The 22,614-nt window shown below is 44.7% G+C and overlaps 1 protein-coding gene and 1 long non-coding RNA gene across 3 annotated transcripts; one reads left to right on the forward strand and one right to left on the reverse strand.

Annotated features, from left to right (window-relative positions):
* Positions 1–7,441: 7,441 nt before the first annotated feature.
* On the forward strand, positions 7,442–9,232 carry LOC123080157 (uncharacterized). 2 transcript variants are annotated; one of them, XR_006438242.1, is made up of 3 exons: positions 7,675–7,815; positions 7,926–8,110; positions 8,690–9,232. It is a non-coding gene; the product is annotated as an uncharacterized lncRNA (long non-coding RNA). The 2 variants fall into 2 exon arrangements; XR_006438241.1 differs by having other exon boundaries at positions 7,442–8,110.
* Positions 9,233–14,263: 5,031 nt separating this feature from the next.
* On the reverse strand, positions 14,264–20,060 carry LOC123080158 (UDP-glucuronate:xylan alpha-glucuronosyltransferase 1). Its single transcript, XM_044503049.1, has 5 exons — positions 19,803–20,060; positions 19,195–19,357; positions 16,869–17,069; positions 16,089–16,726; positions 14,264–15,773 (listed from the first exon to the last, which is right to left on the reverse strand). The coding sequence occupies exons 2-5, from the start codon at positions 19,233–19,235 to the stop codon at positions 14,749–14,751; spliced, it is 1,905 nt and encodes a 634-aa protein (XP_044358984.1). The 5' UTR covers positions 19,236–19,357; positions 19,803–20,060; the 3' UTR covers positions 14,264–14,748.
* Positions 20,061–22,614: the final 2,554 nt, after the last annotated feature.

The following is a 22,614-nucleotide window of genomic DNA, read 5'->3' on the forward strand; positions in this document are numbered from 1 at the left end:
TATATCTACTTGATGAAACATAAGTCTGAAACATTTGAAAAGTTCAAAGAATTTCAGAATGAAGCGGAAAATCATCGTGACAAGAAAATAAGGTTTCTACGATCTGATCGCGGAGACAAATATTTGAGTTACGAGTTTGGTCTTCAATTAAAACAATGTGGAATAGTTTCACAAATTCGTGCCACCTGGAACACCACAGCTTAATGGTGTGTCCGAACGTCATAACCGTACTTTATTGGATATAGTGCAATCTATGATGTTTCTTACCGATTTACCACTACAGTTTTGGGGTTATGCATTAGAGACAGCTGCATTCACGTAAAAAAGGGGCACCATCTAAATCCGTTTGAGACGACACCGTATGAACTGTGGTTTGGCAAGAAACCAAAGTTGTCGTTTCTTAAAGTTTGGGGTTGCGATGCTTATGTGAAAAGTTTCGTCCTGATAAGCTCAAACCCAAATCGGAAAAGTGCGTCTTCAAAGGATACCCAAAAGTTACTGTTGGGTACACCTTCTATCACAGATCCAAAGGCAAGATATTCATTGCTAAGAATGGATCCTTTCTAGAGAAGGAGTTTCTCTCGAAAGAAGTGAGTGGGAGGAAAGTAGGACTTGATGAGGTAACTGTACCTTCTCCCGAATTGGAAAGTAGTTCATCACTGAAATCAGTTCCAGTGATGCTTACACCAATTAGTGAGGAAGTTAATGATGATGATCATGAAGCTTCGGATCAAGTTACTACCGAACCTCGTAGGTCAACCAGAGTGAGATCCGCACCAGAGTGGTACGGTAATCCTGTTCTGGAGGTCATGTTACTTGACCATGACGAACCTATGAACTATGAGGAAGGGATGGTGAGCCCAGATTCCGCAAAATGGCTTGAGGCCATGAAATCTGAGATGGGATCCATGTATGAGAACAAAGTGTGGACTTTGGTTGACTTGCCCGATGATCGGCAAGCCATAGAAAATAAATGGATCTTCAAGAGGAAGACGGACGCTGATAGTAGTGTTACTATCTACAAAGCTAGACTTGTCGAAAAAGGTTTTTGACAAAGTTCAAGGTGTTGACTACGATGAGATTTTCTCACTCGCAGCGATGCTTAAGTCTGTCCGAATCATGTTAGCAATTGCCGCATTTTATTAAATATGGCGAATGGATAAACAAAACGGCATTCCTTAATGGATTTATTAAAGAAGAGTTGTATATGATGCAACCAGAAGGTTTTGTCAATCCTAAAGGTGCTAACAAAATATGCAAGCTCCAGCGATCCATCTATGGACTGGTGCAAGCATCTCGGAGTTGGAATATACGCTTTGATAAGTTGATCAAAGCATATAGTTTTATACAGACTTGCGGTGAAGCCTGTATTTACAAGAAAGTGAGTGGGAGCACTACAGCATTTCTGATAAGTATATGTGAATGACATATTGTTGATCGGAAATAATGTAGAATTATTCTGCAAAGCATAAAGGAGTGTTTGAAAGGAGTTTTTCAAAGAAAGACCTCGGTGAAGCTGCTTACATATTGAGCATCAAGATCTATAGAGATAGATCAAGACGCTTGATAAGTTTTTTCAATGAGTACATACCTTGACAAGATTTTGAAGTAGTTCAAAATGGAACAGTCAAAGAAAGAGTTCTTGCCTGTGTTACAAGGTGTGAAATTGAGTAAGACTCAAAGCCCGACCACGGCAGAAGATAGAAAGAGAATGAAAGTCATTCCCTATGCCTTGGCCATAGGTTCTATAAAGTACGCCATGTTGTGTACCAGATCTATTGTATACCCTACACTGATTTTGGCAAGGGAGTACAATAGTGATCTAGGAGTAGATCACTGGAAAGCGGTCAAAATTATCCTTAGTGGAATAAGGATATGTTTCTCGATTATGGAGGTGACAAAAAGGTTCGTCGTAAAGGGTTACGTCGATGCAAATTTTGACACTGATCCAGATGACTCTAAGTCTCAATCTGGATACATATTGAAAGTGAGAGCAATTAGCTAGAGTAGCTCCGTGCAGAGCATTGTTGACATAGAAATTTACAAAATACATACGGATCTGAATGTGGCAGACCCGTTGACTAAAACTTCTCTCACAAGCAAAACATGATCACACCTTAGTACTCTTTGGGTGTTAATCACATAGCGATGTGAACTAGATTATTGACTCTAGTAAACTCTTTGGGTGTTGGTCACATGACGATGTGAACTATGGGTGTTAATCACATGGTGATGTGAACTATTGGTATTAAATCACATGGTGACGTGAACTAGATTATTGACTCTAGTGCAAGTGGGAGACTGAAGGAAATATGCCCTAGAGGCAATAATAAAGTTATTATTTATTTCCTTATATCATGATAAATGTTTATTATTCATGCTAGAATTGTATTAACCGGAAACATAATACATGTGTGAATACATAGACAAACAGAGTGTCACTAGTATGCCTCTACTTGACTAGCTCGTTGATCAAAGATGGTTATGTTTCCTAGCCATAGACATGAGTTGTCATTTGATTAACGGGATCACATCATTAGGAGAATGATGTGATTGACTTGACCCATTCCGTTAGCTTAGCACTCGATCGTTTAGTATGTTGCTATTGCTTTCTTCATGACTTATACATGTTCCTATGACTATGAGATTATGCAACTCCCGTTTACCGGAGGAACACTTTGTGTGCTACCAAACGTCACAACGTAACTGGGTGATTATAAAGGTGCTCTACAGGTGCTTCCGAAGGTACTTGTTGGGTTGGCGTATTTCGAGATTAGGATTTGTCACTCCGATTGTCGGAGAGGTATCTCTGGGCCCACTCAGTAATGCACATCACTATAAGCCTTGCAAGCATTGTAACTAATGAGTTAGTTGCGGGATGATGTATTACGGAACGAGTAAAGAGACTTGCCGGTAACGAGATTGAACTAGGTATTGAGATACCGACGATCGAATCTCGGGCAAGTAACATACCGATGACAAAGGGAGCAACGTATGTTGTTATGCGGTCTGACCGATAAAGATCTTCGTAGAATATGTGGGAGCCAATATGAGCATCCAGGTTCCGCTATTGGTTATTGACCGGAGACGTGTCTCGGTCATGTCTACATAGTTCTCGAACCCGTAGGGTCCGCACGCTTAAAGTTCGATGACAGTTATATTATGAGTTTATATGTTTTGATGTGCCTAAGGTTGTTCGGAGTCCCGGATGTGATCACGGACATGACGAGGAGTCTCGAAATGGTCGAGACATGAAGATTGATATATTGGAAGCCTATGTTTGGATATCGGAAGTGTTCCGGGTGAAATCAGAATTTTACCGGAGTACCGGGAGGTTACCGGAACCCCCGGGGGCTTAATGGGCCATAATGGGCCTTAGTGGAAGAGAGGAGAGGCGGCCAGGGCAGGGCCGCGCGCCCCTCCCCCCTAGTCCAAATAGGACAAGGAGAGGGGGGTGGCGCCCCCCCCCCCCTTTCCTTCCTCTCTCCCTCCTCTTTCCCCCTCCACTCCTAGTCCAACAAGGAAAAGGGAGGGAGTCCTACTCCCGGTGGGAGTAGGACTCCTCCTGGCGCGCCCCTTCTGGCCGGCCGCACCTCTCCCCCTTGCTCCTTTATATACGGGGGCAGGGGGCACCCCATAGACACAACAATTGATCATTGATCTTTTAGCCGTGTGCGGTGCCCCCCTCCACCATAGTCCACCTCGATAATACTGTAGCGGTGCTTAGGCGAAGCCCTGCATCGGTAGAACATCATCATCGTCACCACGCCGTCGTGCTGACGAAACTCTCCCTCAACACTCAGCTGGATCGGAGTTCGAGGGACGTCATCGGGCTGAACGTGTGCTGAACTCGGAGGTGCCGTGCGTTCGGTACTTGATCGGTCGGATCGTGAAGATGTACGACTACATCAACCGCGTTGTGCTAACGCTTCCGCTTTCGGTCTACGAGGGTACGTGGGCAACACTCTCACCTCTCGTTGCTATGCATCACCATGATCTTGCGTGTGCGTAGGAATTTTTTTGAAATTACTACGTTCCCCAACACGTTTCTCCAATCGCTCTTCAACATGTTTCCACTCCGCATTAGTGAGATGTCGATAATGAATTGGAATTCTCAAATATTTAATCGGGAATTGGCCTTGTGCACAGCCAAACAAGTCAGCATATTGTGCAGCCGTCTCCTAGGCTTCTTCAAAACATAATAATTCACTTTTATGGAAGTTGATTTTCAAGCCTAACATTCGCTCAAAAGCTAAAAGCAGAAGTTTGAGATTTCTCGCCTTATCAAGGTCATGTTCCATAAAAAGAATTGTATCATCGGCATATTGCAAGATAGAGAGTCCTCCATCAATAAGATGTGGCACTACTCCTGCAATTTGACCATCCTGTTTGGCGCATTTGATCAAAGTAGCCAGCATGTCAGCGACAATGTTAAATAACATTGGAGACACTGAGTCACCTTGACGTAATCCTTTTTTCGTCTGAAAGTAATGGCCTGCATCATCATTGACTTTGATAGCCACACTGCCTCGAGTAACGAAATTTTGGATCCACTCACGCCATTTATCGAAGAAACCTTTCATTCTCAGGGTCTGCTATAGAAACGACCATTTGACTTTATCATATGCCCTTTCAAAGTCAATTTTCAATATTAACCCACTCATGTTCTTTCGGTGCATCTCGTGAACGGTCTCATGAAGGATAACTACTCCATCAAGTATATTTCTTCCTTGCATGAAAGCCGTTTGGGATGGCCAAACAACATGGTCAGCAACCACATTGAGCCTATTAGTCGCTACTTTGGTGCATATTTTGAATCTGACATTAAGGAGGCATATCAGTCTGTATTGTTAGATTCGTACAGCCTCCTTTGTCTTGGCAACAAAACAATCTCTCCAAAATTTAGCCTGGTTAGGTCAAGTTGGCCGGCATGAAGAAAATTGAACAACTCCATTAGGTCAGTCTTGATGACATCCCAGAAGTTCTGATAGAACTCTGCGGGGAAGTCATCAGGTCCTGGAGCTTTATTGTGTTCCATTTGAAACACCGCAGCTCTCACATACTCTTCAGAGAAAGGTGTTGTCAGGATATCATTCTCTTCGGTCGTGACTTGTGGAATATCATCTATTCGGGTATCATCGAGGCTGAAGTTCCCTTCATCTGGAGCCCCAAATAGAGACTTGTAGTATTTTGTTATATAACGCTTAAGCTCTTCCTGGCCTTCGATCCGTCCCTCGTCCTATTGGAGGCTAAAAATACACTTTTTCGGTTGCCCATTGGCAACCAATTGGAAATAACATGTATTGTTATCTCCCTCCAGAATAAATTGGGCCTCGGGTCTTCGGTACCACTTGAGTTCCTCTTCTCGCAATAGACGTGCCATTTGCTCATTGGATTGATTTTTTATGTCAATCTCGTGTTGAGACAAAGTGCAAGTCTTTGCGATTTTGTCGAGGTCATCAATAATAGTGGAAAGACGCTGCTTTTCTTTTTTATATATACCACTGGTGTGTTTCATACTTTTGAAAAAATAACAGAGAAAGGGAAAGCAAACACAATAAAAGAAAGAATGTACAAAATAAAAGGGAAAGGAATAAATAAACAAAAGGAAAATGCAGAAGAGAAAAAATGAAGACCCGGCGGTCCAACATGGATTGAGTTGATCCAATAGGTGTCGGGTGTGCTTTTGCTTACTACCAATCTGCCTTTCTCACAAGGTTAGCACGCAGGCCCAATATATAACTCGACTGATCGGTTATGGGAAGCTACTTTTGCCCGGTTCGACCGATCTTAGAAGTTTGTGTGCGGGTTTCTTTCTTTGTTTATTGCTATATCTTTTTCTCTTTGGTTTGATTTCTTCGTTTATTCTTTCAAACAAAATCAAATACATGTCGACATTGTTTAATATGTATTGTATATTTTAAGTATAAATGCACAGTAGTTTTTGGATACATGTTGAAATTTTCCAATACATAATGAACATTTTTATCAAATACAAGTTTGAATACATGCAAAATATTTTTCAAATACTACTTCCGTCCCATATCTTGTCATTCAAACGGATGTATCTAGCACTGAAATTTTGACTCCCCGTTACGTCCGACAGAGTCAGGCGTAACGGAAGCCGTCACTTCAGAGTTGCGCCAGGATCAGTTAAGGAGAACAGTATCATGTACAAGACGGTGCAGCTGCCATGAGTAGGCAAGCTTTTATTACATTGACACCTCAAGTGTCGACTAAGCCTAAGCGACCATGACGATAGATCGTCATCCTTCTAAACCAACCATGGAGGGCATCTACTCTTCATAGCCTTGATTGTCGACTTCCTCATAAACATACTCCACTATAACCGAAGTCATTAAGATGACCAGATTCATCGTAAGTACCATTCTCTATCACCTCAGAGTTCTCATAACTCTCTTGTTCTGAAAAACAACATAAGTGCAGTTGAGTACGTATAAAATACGTACTCCGCAAGTCGCCGGGAAAAGTGGATGCAAGAGTCTTTAAAGAGGAATAACTTTACCGGCCACGGCTACAACCACCGAGCCATTAGCTCAAAATACTTTGTAGGTAAAAATATTTTCCCTTAACCCATTTTGTTGAAAACCAAATTTTATTTATAAAATCTACTGGCGACAGAGCGACGTGGGATCTTACATCCTGTGTCAGAGGAAAACCCACACGACGCACTTCCAAACCCGGAAGCTGGGAGTGATATCACATTTACTCTGATCAGAGGTGTACTGCTTTACCCATAGCATCACTTGGTCCAAGTCGTCCATGCGCTACCCGTGCACACGACTAGACCAAGGAACCAGAACCTTTAACCAGCCCGTACACTACCTCTGCTTTTCCACCTTGCCTTACTAAAGGCCCGCGGGTCGAGACCCCTGACCGGCGGTCCCGCCCTAGGGTGACTGTACCTACCCGGCTACAGCCACCTTCTCACCCATGCAGAGGCAGCTACTTGGCATGGGTAGTTGGTTCAGCCCGTCCCATTCCAGGTCTATGGTCAGTACGGTTTGCGCCGCTTTTGAAGTAAGCGCCAGTTGGTTGTGTCCTAATGTGATACCCTATGTAGAGGAGCCCGCCATCCAAGCCGACCCTCCCTGGGTTGCTTTCACCAACATGAGCTCCCCTACCCACCAAATATTTATTTATATTGTAACCCTACCCGGGTCACAACTACTTAATACAGATGCTTCACCTGATCTGGTCCAATTGCCAAATCAGTGGATCCACCTGATCCAAATTTCATTTTATTTATGAAAAATATTTATTTTAAAATCTTATGCAAAATTTTGGAAATGACCCATAGCCCGGAAAACATTTATCAAGACATGGTCAAGGAGATGACGACTTGCCGGATAGTGCTTCGACCAACTCGGAACCACCGGGCGTGGCTCCTACGGATCCGAGATCGGCTCCTGATAATTATTTCACAACCATGTTTATATTTCCTAATTTAAAATCTAAAGATCCAGCAACACGGCCATGTTGGGCAAGCCATAATTAATTAACTAGGTTGTGATACGTCCTAGTGTTTCATTGAGAGATAAAATGCATCAAACCATCCAAATCAGAGTAGCATGCACGTATGCCATCCAGTCTAGAGAGTAAAAAAATGATAAGTAAAAAGGAAACAGTAGCCTGCACTACTAGTACTTTACTCGTTGAACCCAGCTCGTTCCTCTCCTCGTCTTCTCTGCTATCCCAAGAACAGAACCAGCCACCCACCTCTCTCTCTCCCCAAGAACAGAGCATGGCCGCCGCCGCCTCGATCTGCCCCGTCCGGGCATCTCCGGCGACACGGTGGACACCTACAGATTCTCCTCGTCTCCCTCTACCATTTCCCCCTATTTATTTTATCCGCCGCCGCCAAAAACGTCGCCACCACTCAATCCTAGCGCCGCCTGATTCAGGTCCGGTGGGCTTGCCACCGGCTGCAGCGGCAACGACGTCTCCATGCCTACATCCTCCCCAGCGCAACCACACGCACGAGGCGTGCAGCCACGGGCGTCGGGCGTGTGCGGCTTCACCGGCGCTGCTCGGTCGCATGGCTCTGCTGCTAACGGTGTGGACTAGCCACATCCTACTGCTACTACTGGTAAGTACTAATTCTGATTCCTTCTCCATAAGTGTTCCAAATTTCACATCGAGTGCCTGCTAGATGTCAACGTGGGTGTGCATATATTGTTCATTTTATCTCAGGCCCTACTATTCCCACTCAGCCATATTGCCTTCTTTCTCTTTGTTTATCTCAAGGCCATGAAATTAATCAAGATTTAATCTATGGTGTGGTCATGGTATTGCTACTGATTAGATCTAAATGTTGTTCCTAACTAGTGCTACTCATCCTTGAACACCATATAGAAGTAAACAGTGGCAGTGAAACTCCAAAAATAATTACTTGTGAGTAGATTATAAACATCAATCACTCAATTTTGCTACAGATTGGCAGGGATTAATAATTAGGAACAAGGTAGTATACACAGGAAGATTGATCTTTTGGATACACACATACATGTCTTAGCAAGTTACTAGTACTTAGGATTTGATTCTTGGCATGTTAGATCTAGTACAAGCCATAGATGTCATTCACAGAAACTTTTACAAGCTTTTGCAATTGATCTAATTAGTTTTGATTAACTTGGGTGTTTACGCAAACATTTTGTTCTTTTTACAGCAAGATAAATAGATCAAGGTGAATAGATGCTCATGGACTGATTCAAACCGAGGTGAAGATAGACAAGAAGTCAAGCAAGAAGGGCTAACACAACAAGGTACTTGATTAGTACCTGATGGCGCATGCGACCCAAAGGGCTTCACCGCAGTGAAGGACAGCAGTGTGGCAGAAGGTGAAAAGGCAAGTGGTGGTGGTACTCCAGTGTATGTGTGTGTGTGAGGTGGAATGGACCACAGTGAAAGGAATGGCTCCTATTTATAGTGGGGTTAGTAGCTATGTCGGTTTGGAGAGGCATTACATCTGGCATGCATGCGTGGTTAGGCTTGCATGCATGCCTCCACTTGTGTCTCTTGTAGGCTGTACTAGGGACAAGTGTAATTTACTTGACTGGCCATTAGTTGGCATTTACTTTATGTGGAAAAAAAATGAGACCAAGATCTGATTATAAATTTGTAGAATACATGGAGGTTTGGAAAATATTTTGTTGTGCATGGTCAAATGCTATTTGCTATAATAAAAATTAAATGTCAGGTGTTTCCATTATTTTAATTAATGTTTGGGCAACGCCGTTGAAATTATTGTTATCTAATTTTGACGGTTCTTAGAGACATACGTCTAGATACATTCTTTTCACCGACAACTAATATGGGACGGAGGGGTACATGGTAAACCTTTTACGAGTGGTAAGAAACTTTTTTTCAACACTGCATGAACAATTTTTTACATTTTACTAATTATTATTTTCGCAATTTCATGATTATATTTTTGAAAACGAGAACATTTTTTACATTGTATAATTCTTCACAAATCTGATAAACTTATTTTTTGAACACGTGAGCTTTGTTCTTGAATGGTACAAAATATTTGTTTTCTAAATTGTGCAAATATTTTGTTTCGTTGTCTGAACACTTTTTTAAAATGTGACGAACATTTTTTTGGAACACATGCACATTTTTTATTATTTTTGAAATGATATAAACAATTTTCTAAAGTTGCACGGACATTCACCCTACAGGAAAATTATTAACATGTGTGGTGAATGCTTTTAAATGTTTAGTAAATTAGTTTCTGAAATATAATATTTAAAATATTTCTAAAACATAAACGAAAATTAAAGTTTTTTCTAGCAAAAACGAAACTTAAACGGAAATGGAAAAACGAGCAACCAAAATTAAGCAACGGGTCTCGCCCACTAGAAGAACGTGCCATCAGATGAGCGCACGATCTCTCTCGTAAGGGGGCTCCTATTTCGTGCAGTATGCGCCAGGAGGCCGACGCTCGCACACCCCCTCTCCTCCCGCGAGCCCATTTGGGTTGGCCAATGAGCGGCAGTGCGGCGCCCCATATTTTCTTGTTTCGTTTACTTGGGTTTTTTCTTCCGTTTTTGTTTGTTCTTCTTTAAATATTTTGGGATTTAGAAATGTTCCAAAATTTAAAAAATGCAAATTCTTAAAAACTTAATGGAGCCAAAAAATGTTCCTGAATTCGAGTAATGTTCAAGAATTTGAAAAATGCTCGCGATTTTAAAAAATGTTCGTTAATTTGGATATTGATGCACATTTTGTCAACAGATGAACACATTTTGAATTTGGTGAACAATTTTTCAACTTGATGAACAAATTCTCAATTCAAAGAATATTTTTTTAAATTGGGTGAAAGATTTGAAAAATGGATGAACATTTTCTGAATTTTATGAACATTTCAAAATTTATGGCGAACAAATTTTGAATACGATGAACTATTTTTATTTTTTGAACTTGGTGAACAAATTCTCATTTCAAGAAAAGTTTTTTGAAAGATGGATGAACTTTGATGAATATTTTCTTAAATCATGGTGAACAATGTTTTAATACGATGAAGAATTTTTCGATTTCATGAATGTTTTTGAATTACGTGAACATTTTTTTAGTTCCATGAACAAAAATATGCTCACGGTTTTAAAAAAATATTCAGGAAAACGAGAAAAAGAAACAAACAATAAAAAAAGGAAATGGAGAAGAAAATAAAAGTAACAAAAGAAAAGAAACTGACACAAAATGAAAAAGAAAAAAACAAAATTGAAAAAGGAGAAAAAAATTAGAAGAGAAAAAAAAACAGGTTTGGGAAGGTTTTAAATCCTTCCCAAAACCGTATGTGATCTACCTGGGCTGGCCCACTTATACACAGCGGGGCCGGGGGGGGGGGGGGGTGGTACGCCCGCAGTTTCTTCGTGGCGACCTACCTCCGAATAGGAGTTGCGCTCTCGCAAAGCGAAACAAAGTGCTTCCCCAATGTGCCGCACAGATGTTATCGAAATCACTAAAGTGGTGCACTGCATGTGAGTCCCTTGTCGCAACCTCCGAGTTTTCCCTAAACCATCTCTCCCCCGTTGATAACCCTAGGCCCTCGAAGAGATGGTGCAAACTGAACGTCGATGGTGCCTTCATGGAAGCGAACGTGACATGAGTTGTTGGTATGATTCCTCGTAACTCCAAGGGAGAAGTGATCTTTGGATCTCGCCATTACTTACATCATGTGCGAGCGTGATGGAGGCAGAACTCGCTGCTTGTCGCGAAGGGATCTCACTTACACTTGAGTGGAGCACACTACCTTTCATCTTGCAGACGAACTGCACCACTGCTGTGAGCATGCTTACGGGCATAAAAGTTGATAGATCACCAGCTGCGGCAATTGTGGAGGAAGCAAAACATCTACTGAGCTTGGGATGGCAATCAGAAATAACACATGTTAGGAGAGGCTTGAACTATGTTAGCCATGCACTTGCGCAACTAAGGAGGGAGCCTCGGACAGCGGTTTGGCTGCGCCATGCCCCTGAGGAAATCTTAACCTTATGTAAGCTAGATTGTAATGCTCCTCGTTGATGAATGAAGTTCTACTTTCACAATGAAAAAAGCACAATTGTGCCTCTCGTGGAAATAATTTTGTGCCTCACGAGAAGCAAATCTGTGCCTATGGCGAAGACGGAAAAAATCATATTTCTACGAAAAAATATTGTAATTGTTTATGTCAAAAACTTGCGGAAAAAACCGGGCAAAACCCGAAGAAATGGGAAAAGTATCTAAAATCTGAAAACACGTGCATAAAAATAAAAATAAAAAATTTCCGAGGAAACGCCCAAAACGTGACAACATGGTTGGCGCGCTCTCAGCCCCCCAAAAATGACCCTTGAGGAGTTCCTGCAAGGCGTACCACTCAATTACTTGCTCTCAATTAATAAAGTACGACGAGATTTCTCAAAAACAAACTGCGATGAAGGCCGACCCAGTCTGTAGTTGTCGCGTTGGTTTTCCTTTTGTTTTATTTACCGGTTTTTAATTATTTTGCCTTGGTTTTCTTCTTTATTTTTTTCTTTTCTGACTTGTTTTTTTAATTTACCTACGTTTTCTTTGTCACTTTCTTTGCTTTTTATTTTTTTTAAATATCACATGTCTATTTTTTTCATACACATTATACAATTTTCGTATACATCAAGAATATTTTTAGATTTATTTACAAAACCCATGATTAATATTTTTTCATTTTTTTTATGTCTACTACTTCACATACATATTATGCTTTTTTAATACATCTACCACATTTTTACACGTATTTCATATTATTAAATACATGATTAATTTTTTGAATAAATTTTTTGAATACATGAAAGAAAAATTGCAAAAACATGTTTTTTTAATGACACACTTTTTTGAAACAATGCTAACATATTTTAAGTTCTTTAATCATTTTTTTATAGAAAAATACAAATTTGTTTTTGCAACGCATAAACATTTCTAAAGGCGTAGAGTACATTTTTTTAGTACAAATTTTTTTTGTAATAGTTGAGCAAACATTCTTTTTACACAGCATGAAGATTTTTTTAGTGTGAGTGATAGGACTTTAAAAAATTACTAAATTGTTTTTTAATATTTTTATTTTGTATTTTTTAAGGTATAAGTAAATAAAAAATAGATAAAGAAATAACATGTGTGACATCAGCATAAGGAAAATGTATGGTTAAGGAGTCAGCCCACTATTCTTAAACCGTTTTCATTATTGGATTTCTCACGTTGAGATCTTCAAAACTAAATCCTAGATTTTGGCAAAGTTTTTCACAAAAAGACAGACGAAAAACCCGAACGGGGAGCACTTATTTTTTTCTTTTTCGGAAGCCGTTTCCGAGAGGCACGACCATACCTCTCGCGAAAGCAAATCCGTACCTCTCACAAAAGAAAACAATAGAAAAAACGTGTTTTTTCTGTTTCCGAGAGGCACGGCCGTGCCTCTCACGGGAGAAAAATAAAAGAGAAAACGTGTTTCCTTTTTCGTTTCCGATAGCCACGACCATGCCTCTTATAGAAGCAAAACTATGTCTCTCGCGGAAGCAAAACTGAACCTTTCACGAAAAAAAAAACACATTTTTTTCATTTCCGAAAGACACGGCCTCTCACGGAAGAAAAACCATGCCTCTTACGGCTTTAGATGAACGGGTCTAGACCATGTCCATGTATCATAAAAAAATTCAGATAAACATCCCCGGCCCAGCCGTCCCGACCTTCCGCAACGGCTCTCGAAACGAACCCTCTGTCCGGCGTCGCCCCGTCGCGGCCTCCAACACTTGTGCTGGAAGCGTCGGCGCGGTGACGCAGCAGAAGGGCAGGTTGCGACGCCGACCACGGAGGCCCGGCCCGGGGCGTCCTTTCTCTCCTCGTCCCCTTGTTTCTTTCTTTCTCTCCCCGGTCAAACCTCAAAAGTCGGCACCCTCGCTGACAGATGCACGGCGCACGGACGCGTGCCAGGCGTGCGTGGCCATGCCGCAGGGCGCTCTCGCCGGCCAAGGGGCTCGGGCGCCGAGCCGGTCCGGGCATGGCATGCCTTCTCTCACAAAAGGGCCGGCAGCTGCCTGCCGGGAAGATGGCCACACTCGATGGTCGCACCGCCCTCCTATTCGGAAACCAGGTGTGCGGGTGCAGCCCAACCCGTTCGTTGTCACAGCAGTAGTACTGCTAGTCGCATGGAAGATGGAACCCTTTTTATTTTTTGCGGGGACGCCAGCTTGGCCTTGAGCTCAGCTACAGTGTGTTCAGATCTGGAAGCAATTTAAAAGAAACCTACTAGCAGTACGGCCATCGCCATGGGATCACAGCTCCAACTAGGGCAAGCCATACCATCAGTACCAGTGCTTTCATAGGTGGACGTAGGGCGTTTCCATGCTGTCGGAAAAGCGAGCACGTTGAGCGGCCTCAACAAAGATCTCTCGCAGCTGGAACGAACCCAGCGGAGCACGGCGAAATAATGGATCCTCGCAATGATGGGGCGACGTCCCTCCATGGCACCACTGGCACGGGAGGCAGCTCACCCAACTCTCCATGCGCCCCATGTGTGCCCTCCTCTTCCACATCTGCCCGCACCCAGCACCAGCAGCACGCCATTTCAATGCCGCCCCGTTAGGTGGCGCCGCTGAGCTCAATGCACGCACACACACATGCAACCAAACCAACCCCACAGCCGACCGAGGTTTGTTGCACAACATGTCAAACACAAATGAACAATTTCAGATGACACTCCCCATACGCCGCGACCCGAATCGCCGAGCAGTTGAACCAACCCAAATTCCATTACCCATGGTGCCAAAAAGGAGCGGCGGCGTCCGCCGGTCAGCAATCTAAACCTTGCATCACCCCAGACCAACGCCACCGGAGCCAACAGTTCAACAACCACCATACACACATTACATTACAAAAAGCTAACTACCACTGCACCAACACAGCCAGCCATAGACAAGTCCTGCCCGGAAAAGTTTACCTACAAGCGACGAATTATTACCCATCCATGATGAAACCAAAAAATCGTTAGCCGTCGCGGTTGGAGCAGCAGCAGCAGCAGCGAGAGCGCGCCCGAGGCATCGGCAGCAAACAAAATGTATAGCTGTTGGGAACGAAAGGCCTAGGAGCAGCATGCATGGCTACCTTTACAAAGCTGTCGCTATTGTGTATTGTATGGAATGGAGGAGACTGGGGGGGTCTGCTGTATCATCATCTGGTATGCTAAAATTTCGCGGGGGAGGATATCTACACAGCATCTCACGAGCTCGACAGGGTCGCGGCGGGCAGCGCCGGCGTCGGGGCCTTCTTCGTCGCGTTGTTGGGGGCCTCGCCCCAGTGCCACAGCATGCTCTCCCAGAAGCAGAACTTCTCGAAGCAAATCTTGAGCCTCTTGTCGGTGATGTTCCGCTTCCAGTGCCCGTCGGTGAAGTTGGCCTTCTCCGCCTGCCTCCGCTCCCACTCCAGCCCTGCCTTCAGCCTCGACCTCAGGAGGCAGTAGCTCTGGAGCTTCTTGGGCATCTTGTCATGCACCTTCCACCACCGGGTGTGCGCGATGTCACTGGCAAACTCCCGCAGTATCGGAACGTTCCAGTTGCAGTCATAGTCCCGGAAGCATAGCCATGGCTTGCGGCCCAGGTAGTGGAGGACGTAGAGGATCGGTGGGTTGGCACCGAACAGCTGGGTCTTCTTCGCCTTCACCTCCTCTTCATCACCCTCCCAGAAATGCTTCAGGAAATTCATGTGCTTTGGAATCCGATGCCACCATGTGAATATCTCGTTCAAGTATCCCTGATCACCACCATTGTAAGATGTGATCTCGTTGATGTGATTCATTAACAGCTGGAATGTGCAGTTTGAAGGTTCGATAACCATGACACCAGAGTTGAAGAGTGTTGCATTGTTGCCAGTTGCACTGATTTCCGGCATTGTAAACAGGAAATCAATGTTCCTCAGGATGAGCAGATCAGCATCTATGAATATGATCTTGTCATAATCCGTGAGCTGCCACAACCGGAATTTGCTGTAGTTCCACTCATTGTAAGCATCACGCTCAGCCTTTGGGTTCCGTATCCTCTCGATTATTCTCACCTTCCAACCCGCAGATTCAAGGCCCTTCCGGTGATGGTCACTTATGGTGTCGTCGACAAGAATAACAAAGTCCCTTGTTGATCCTGCTTGACGAATGCTTTGAGCTGCTGCAATTGCACCACAGACATACTCACTTGCTGAATGCAGTATGGTAGCATATGCTTCTCTGCGTCGGTCTACCGAGTAAAGTCTTGCTGTAAGAGAAAGGATTTGGTGTCACTCATCAGAAAAATCCAAGTAATACAGGGACAACAATAAAAGACGTAAAAGCAAATTTTCAATTATGACAATATTCGAACAGAAGGTGGTGATGTTCCTATATGTTAAAGCAGAGAGATTGCTATATATTTCAACTGCCACAGATGGATAGCTCTTCCAGGCATTGTGGGTATTCAAATTAGCAAATCAACAGATGAGTAGATGACAAACATTTGCAAAAGGTAATGAGGAATAATTAGCATATTTCTATGCAGAGACATTGAAAACAGCAGAGATAGTAATCAACTTACATTTTGCTTTGAGTGGAACAGCAAGCTCACAAGATCCAATCGGAAGTCTAAGCTTCTCCTTTAATGCCTTCGAGTCAGGCTTGTATAGCCAAGCATTGCCTTCATGTTTCTTAAGATTCTTGCAAGAGAAGAGATTCGGAAGAGGGAAGCACTCCGTCACAAACATCACATGTACCCCACGGTTGCCTCTTGCGGCGGTCACGGCCAATTTTGCTGCTGACAACTGCAGATGCAACCGGGCAACATCTCTGGACCACCCGCCAACTCGGGTACAGGGAAGCTTCACAGCAATAACATCAAAGTGTGTCCCTCTTGGGAAATTAGGCTCTGGAAGCGATGGACAAGATGGTATCTCTGTTTCTTCCTCCTCATCAATCCATTCAGGGTACAGTGTCTGCCAGGTAATGCTTTCATTAGCATGCTCCAACCTTATGATCGAAAACTCACTTTCTGGGAGCAATTGCGTCCAAGACCCAAACTCAGTGCTGTTAAAATTCAAGAGTCCGACCTTGAGCTTCTGCTCACCACCATTCAGACTTTCGATAGTTTTATACACATCATCCCACTGAACGGGCATAGTAGATACATATCGCGGATCAGGGATAGTCTTATCCCATATCCATCCAACATTAACAAACCTGCAAAGCACATGAACACGATGAGCTTCAGGGCAATATGCAGCTTACCATATACAGATAAAAACTTATCATAGTGGAAAGTAATGTTCTACGTGTAGTACTAGCTGTTACAACAAGATACTCTTCATACATATATACTTACCGAGAATTGGACTGCAACTGATGCTCGTACACAGACGGAGTGTATAGAAGTGTCAGAAATGCAGCAGACATGATAGCGAAGAGCAAAAGTTGCAAGGATCGGAACTTGCAGCCGGAGCTTTTCTCTAGAACAAATACATCAAACTTTTCAACCTCTTTGAAACTTTTACTTTTCTGGGTCCTTCTTTTAGCTGTGTCATCACTGCAACAGAGGAGATAGTCAAGAGACAGCAAGTCAGTAACGGAACAGCGAAGTACTAATTCTGGCCAAGAGAAAGTCGGAACTCAGAAGCTATCTCTACAATAAAAAGTCTTACTATATTGGTATAAACATTTTTTTGGTACTAATGCCATGAGAGCAGTAGAGTTCTGCTCCTGACTTTCATTTTGTTATGCAGGAGGATGATTTGTTTCCGTTTTACTTTTGTCAATATCACACTTTGTAGATGCTAGACACTCAACAGGCACTGGGAACTTTGGCTAGGCAGATGAAACAAAAACTCTGCCTAAGATTTATAGGGATATATAGGAGAATTTCTGAAGAAGTGTTATTTCCCAATATAAACAGATTATATTAAAATACTACTTGTTAGTCCAAAACCAAAACTCTGAAATAGGCACTTCTGAAGAAGCAGGTATGATTTCCCAAAGTAACCAGCTTATATTAATATTATTTTTATCTGAAGTACAAGGAAGGAAGTGATCCAACTTGGTTCCGAAGGTCCCCATCAGAACAACCACTTGTACCAAAATAACAAGAAAATAAGCCTACAAGCAAGCCACACCCTGGTGCTTTCCTTTCCTCGCCCCATTGCTTTGCTTACAACCACAAAGATAGCTTTCATAGTGCTTTCCTAGGGTGATGGTGTCTGGTTTTTCTTGGAGGCTGCACTATATATGCTTATGCTCAGAAGGTTCAGAAGACTAGCCTCCATGGGCGGCTAACATGCATTGCAACACTAAAACTAAAGTGCTCGCACCACTTTTAACAGGAGAAACTGCAGCGTCTCATATTGGGAAGTGATCACACACTAAAGTGATTTGCCTATCGAGGAGAAAAAGGCTAAGGGGAACAAAAGTACACACGTTTCTCCGCACCGAAAATTAAAAAAGATGAAGCAAATGAAAACCAGCGCACTCATCTATTCCTCCGGGCCTCTGCTTTATTAGTCACATCTTTTAGAAAAGGAGAGCACCACTAATCACAGAGATTCCCGGACGGTACCTAACCAAACCCCCCATGTTTCTTGGTCTCGAATCGACAGCACGCTCCGATTAGCAAATTTTAATACCGGCAAACACGCGAAGAAAAGCTGTCACTCTCCATTTCGCAATTTTAATACCGTCAAACACGCGAAGAAAAGCCGCACGGATGAGCAATCCCAGGTGTAGATATGAAAACTTTGTAGTAGCGTCAATGCCGTTAACATCACAAAGACTGATGACAGGCGACCAAGGTTGCCGAATTCACTCCGTTCGCCGCGCACCGAAGAGTCAAACACAACCCCGAAAACCTGGCATTTTCTAGACGAAATGATCCCCAATTGTCACCCTCAGGCCACCGGCATGAAGGGACTGTACCGGAGCTGACCTACTCAACGCGCCCACTGCGGAGTGCACATGGAACCAATGCATCAGTAGGAGATTTTAATAGGGTTTCGGTGACAAGGAGCGGTCTCCGGGGCCAAATCCGCAGTGAGGAACACATGAGCACCGACACCTGGCCCCACCATAGTAACAAAAAAACTGGTGCTGGGTTACCAAAACTATCAGCATCTCCTAAATATGGGATCGAAACCACCGCCAGAAATGCAGGGCAGATCCCTGGCCGGTAATAAGAACAAAATCAGGTTAAAAAGTAGGGGCAAGAACCGGCAGATTCATGGCAGTTCGGGCATCTCAGCAACGGAAAAGAGGGCGCATTCTCGCCGCATCTCTAACGGGAAGTGGTACATATGGATGTATGGGTGGATGCCATAAAGGCGCTGCAACCACCAACGGCGCCACCTACAAGATCAGGGAAGTTAAGGAGGAGGGAGGAGGGCGCCATGGACGGACGGACGAACGGCAGCGGAGAGGAAAGAACGGCATCTTGTGCAGGGTACCATGGCGGTACGGGATTACTACGCCGTGGTAATCGCCACGGAGACGGCTTGGTTAGCACATGGCGGCACATGGCAGAGCGCATCTGCAGGTTAGGTTAGCACGCAAGCGGCATCTCCTCGAGTATCACCAGCTAAAAAAGGTACGGGCGTACAGAAAAGTGGGTATTTTTCTCTCTGGGTCGAGTCGAGGGGTGGGTTCTGCTCTGGGGAGGGAGATCTTACGCTGCTCCGGCCGGCCGGTACCGCGCCTCCAGGGAGCCCATGGGGGCTCGCTTTCAGTCTGTGTGCTTGAAGCCTCCTCTGAGCTGAGCTTGCAGCCTGCCTGCCTGCCTCTCCGGCCTCAGGCCGACCGCGCAGTCGCTGCCCCGGTTGCGCTGCTTCTCATCTGAAACCAGAACGGCAGAACACGATAAGGAGTTCACCTAGTCAAATAATGCTTCGCAGGAAAGCGCAAAGGGGATATGCAGATGAACAGACAAGCATGTGGGGATGAACAGTGGCGCGGGGGAGAAAACAAGAGCAGAAAAATACAGTGAATATCGGAGAGCAATGCGAAATAAAGCGGCAAACCAAATCTGACAGCCCCAACCAACCCAGAGCGCCATGGCTCAAAGCATCTGAGAAAGAAAAAGAAAAAAGCAAGGAGAAAAGTGCAAATCTGCTCGGGGGAGAGCGAGCAAGAACCAGCGACCAAATCGGGCAAATGGGGCGACCCAACGGAACAGCCAAGAACAGATCAGGCGGCGCCCGGCCGAAAGAGAAAACGCATCCGGCCAAAAGGCCGGGCAAGCCAAGAACAGCACGAGCAGGGGAGCCCCAGGGATGCCTACCCGGAGCGCAGCGTAGGAGGAGGAAGCGGCGGCAGCAATGGCGGAGACAGCAGGAGAAGAAGAGGACGGACGGACGCGGTCGGTGGCGGTGGCTGTGCGCTTGTGCGGCTCCGGCTGCCCCTCTCTACAAAAGCTCTCAGAGGGGGGAAGCAGGGAGAGAGAGTTTTATAGAGAGAGAGAGAAGGGGAGAGGAGCCGTGCAGGCAGGAAGCTTAGCGCACAAAAGGGGGGAAGCAGGAGCGGGTTAAGCAAAGCGGACTGGAAACGGGCAGTGGGTTCACCCCGGGGAAAAAAATGTAATCTTTGCCTGCCGGCCGGCCGTTCCTCGGGTCCCCGGCGTGCACGGCAAGGGGCGAAATCTCGCAGGGGGAGGGGAGGGACCAGGAGGGGTTGGGCGATTTGGGGAGGGGAGGGGCGGTCGCCGTCGGTGAGAATTGTTACCCTAAAAAGAGGGAGATAATGATGGGGTCCGGGGGAAACTAGGAAGGGGTTAGATTGGGCTCGAGGATACCCGGATCACAACCAAGTCGGCGGTTATGTGCTGCCAAAAATAACAACAAGTTCAATTAAAAAAAAATCTTTTATCAGTTATTAGTATACCCTAGGGCATTTTCGGTGCAACGAGGTGAGATGCATCTAAAACATGCCAAACAAAATGCAACCTATAATAGGACCCTAATTAATGAATACCTAATTAATGAATAACAGACGCCTCATGATAAGCTATGCATGACTTATTATAATCACAAGACTCCGGATAAGTTTCGAAGATACAACGGTAGGATACAAACCCGTATAAGGCGTATCTACACACAAATTTAATGCACCATAAGATCAATGCACCATCGAAGCGAAAGATATACATATTCGGAGAGCAAAAAATATATACAATGCACCAAGAATGTCCAAATGAGGTACTAATAAGTTGACGCGGGGACTCCGAATGCATATTCTTCCACTAAAATGCGATCATGTTTTTGCACATATTTTTACAAGTGTTTAGATCGGGTGGCGTGATTATTACTTTTATCGACGTTGGGTGGACTCATAAGAAAATCCAGTAAACATGCATCCATTGAATACATGTTGCGGTATGGGAAAAACTGAAAAGGGTTTAAATTGGCCTTGAGAGTTGTCTGAGTTGTTAGAACGACGGTGGTGTTTTTCTTCGTCTCGAAGAGAACGGCGGTGATTTAAGAGCTGCCAAAAATAACAACAAATCTAGTACAATAGCTTTAAGTGTATACCTTACTTAGGGCACTTCGATGAAGACAAGGTCGATTGTATCTAAAACATGTCAAACAAGATACCTACCTACAATTGGACACCTCGTTAATGAACAAGAGAAGCCTTATCGTAATGTATGTTGGGGAACGTAGCAGAAATTCAAAATTTTCTACGCATCACCAAGATTAATCTATGGAGTTTACTAGCAACGAGAGGGAAGGAGTGCATCTACATACCCTTGTAGATCGCGAGCGGAAGCGTTCAAGAGAACGGGGTTGATGGAGTCGTACTCGTCGTGATCCAAATCACCGATGATCCTAGCGCCGAACGGACGGCACCTCCACGTTCAACACACGTACAGAGCAGCGACGTCTCCTCCTTCTTGATCCAGCAAGGGGGGAGGAGAGGTTGATGGAGATCCAGCAGCACGACGGCGTGGTGGTGGAAGTAGCGGGATTCCAACAGGGCTTCGCCAAGCGCTGCGGGAGGAGGGAGGTGTGTCACGGGAGGGAGAGGGAGGCGCCAGGGCTTAGGTATTGCTGCCCTCCCTCCCCCCCCACTATATATAGGGCCAAGGGAGAGGGGGGGCGCAGCCTTGGCCCTTCCTCCAAGGAAGGGTGCGGCCAGAGAGGAGTCCATCCTCCCCAAGGCACCTCGGAGGTGCCTTCCCCCTTTAGGACTCTCCCTTTCCCTTATCTCTTGGCGCATGGGCCTCTTGGGGCTGGTGCCCTTGGCCCATATAGGCCAAGGCGCACACCCCTACAGCCCATGTGGCCCCCCGGGGCTGGTGGACCCCTTGGTGGACCCCCGGACCCCTTTCGGCACTCCCGGTACAATACCGATAAAGTGCGAAACTTTTCCGACGACCAAAATAATACTTCCCATATATAAATCTTTACCTCCGGACCATTCCGGAACTCCTCGTGACGTCCGAGATCTCATCCGGGACTCCGAACAACTTTTGGGTTACCGCATACTAATATCTCTATAACCCTAGCGTCACCGAACCTTAAGTGTGTAGACCCTACGGGTTCGGGAGACACGCAGACATGATCGAGACGACTCTCCGGTCAATAACCAACAGCGGGATCTGGATACCCATGTTGGCTCCCACATGCTCCTCGATGATCTCATCGGATGAACCACGATGTCGAGGATTCAATCAATCCCGTATACAATTCCCTTTGTCAATCGGTATATTACTTGCCCGAGATTCGATCGTCGGTATCCGATACCTTGTTCAATCTCGTTACCGGCAAGTCTCTTTACTCGTTTCGTAGCACATCATCCCGTGATCAACTCCTTGGTCACATTGTGCACATTATGATGATGTCCTACCGAGTGGGCCCAGAGATACCTCTCCGTTTACACGGAGTGACAAATCCCAGTCTCGATTCGTGCCAACCCAACAGACACTTTCGGAGATACCTGTAGTGCACCTTTAGAGCCACCCAGTTACGTTGTGACGTTTGGTACACCCAAAGCATTCCTACGGTATCCAGGAGTTGCACAATCTCATGGTCTAAGGAAATGATACTTGACATTAGAAAAGCTCTTAGCAAACGAACTACACGATCTTGTGCTAG

This window comes from Triticum aestivum, chromosome 3D, assembly GCF_018294505.1.
Source record: "Triticum aestivum cultivar Chinese Spring chromosome 3D, IWGSC CS RefSeq v2.1, whole genome shotgun sequence".
In the NCBI taxonomy this organism is placed as follows: domain Eukaryota; kingdom Viridiplantae; phylum Streptophyta; class Magnoliopsida; order Poales; family Poaceae; genus Triticum; species Triticum aestivum.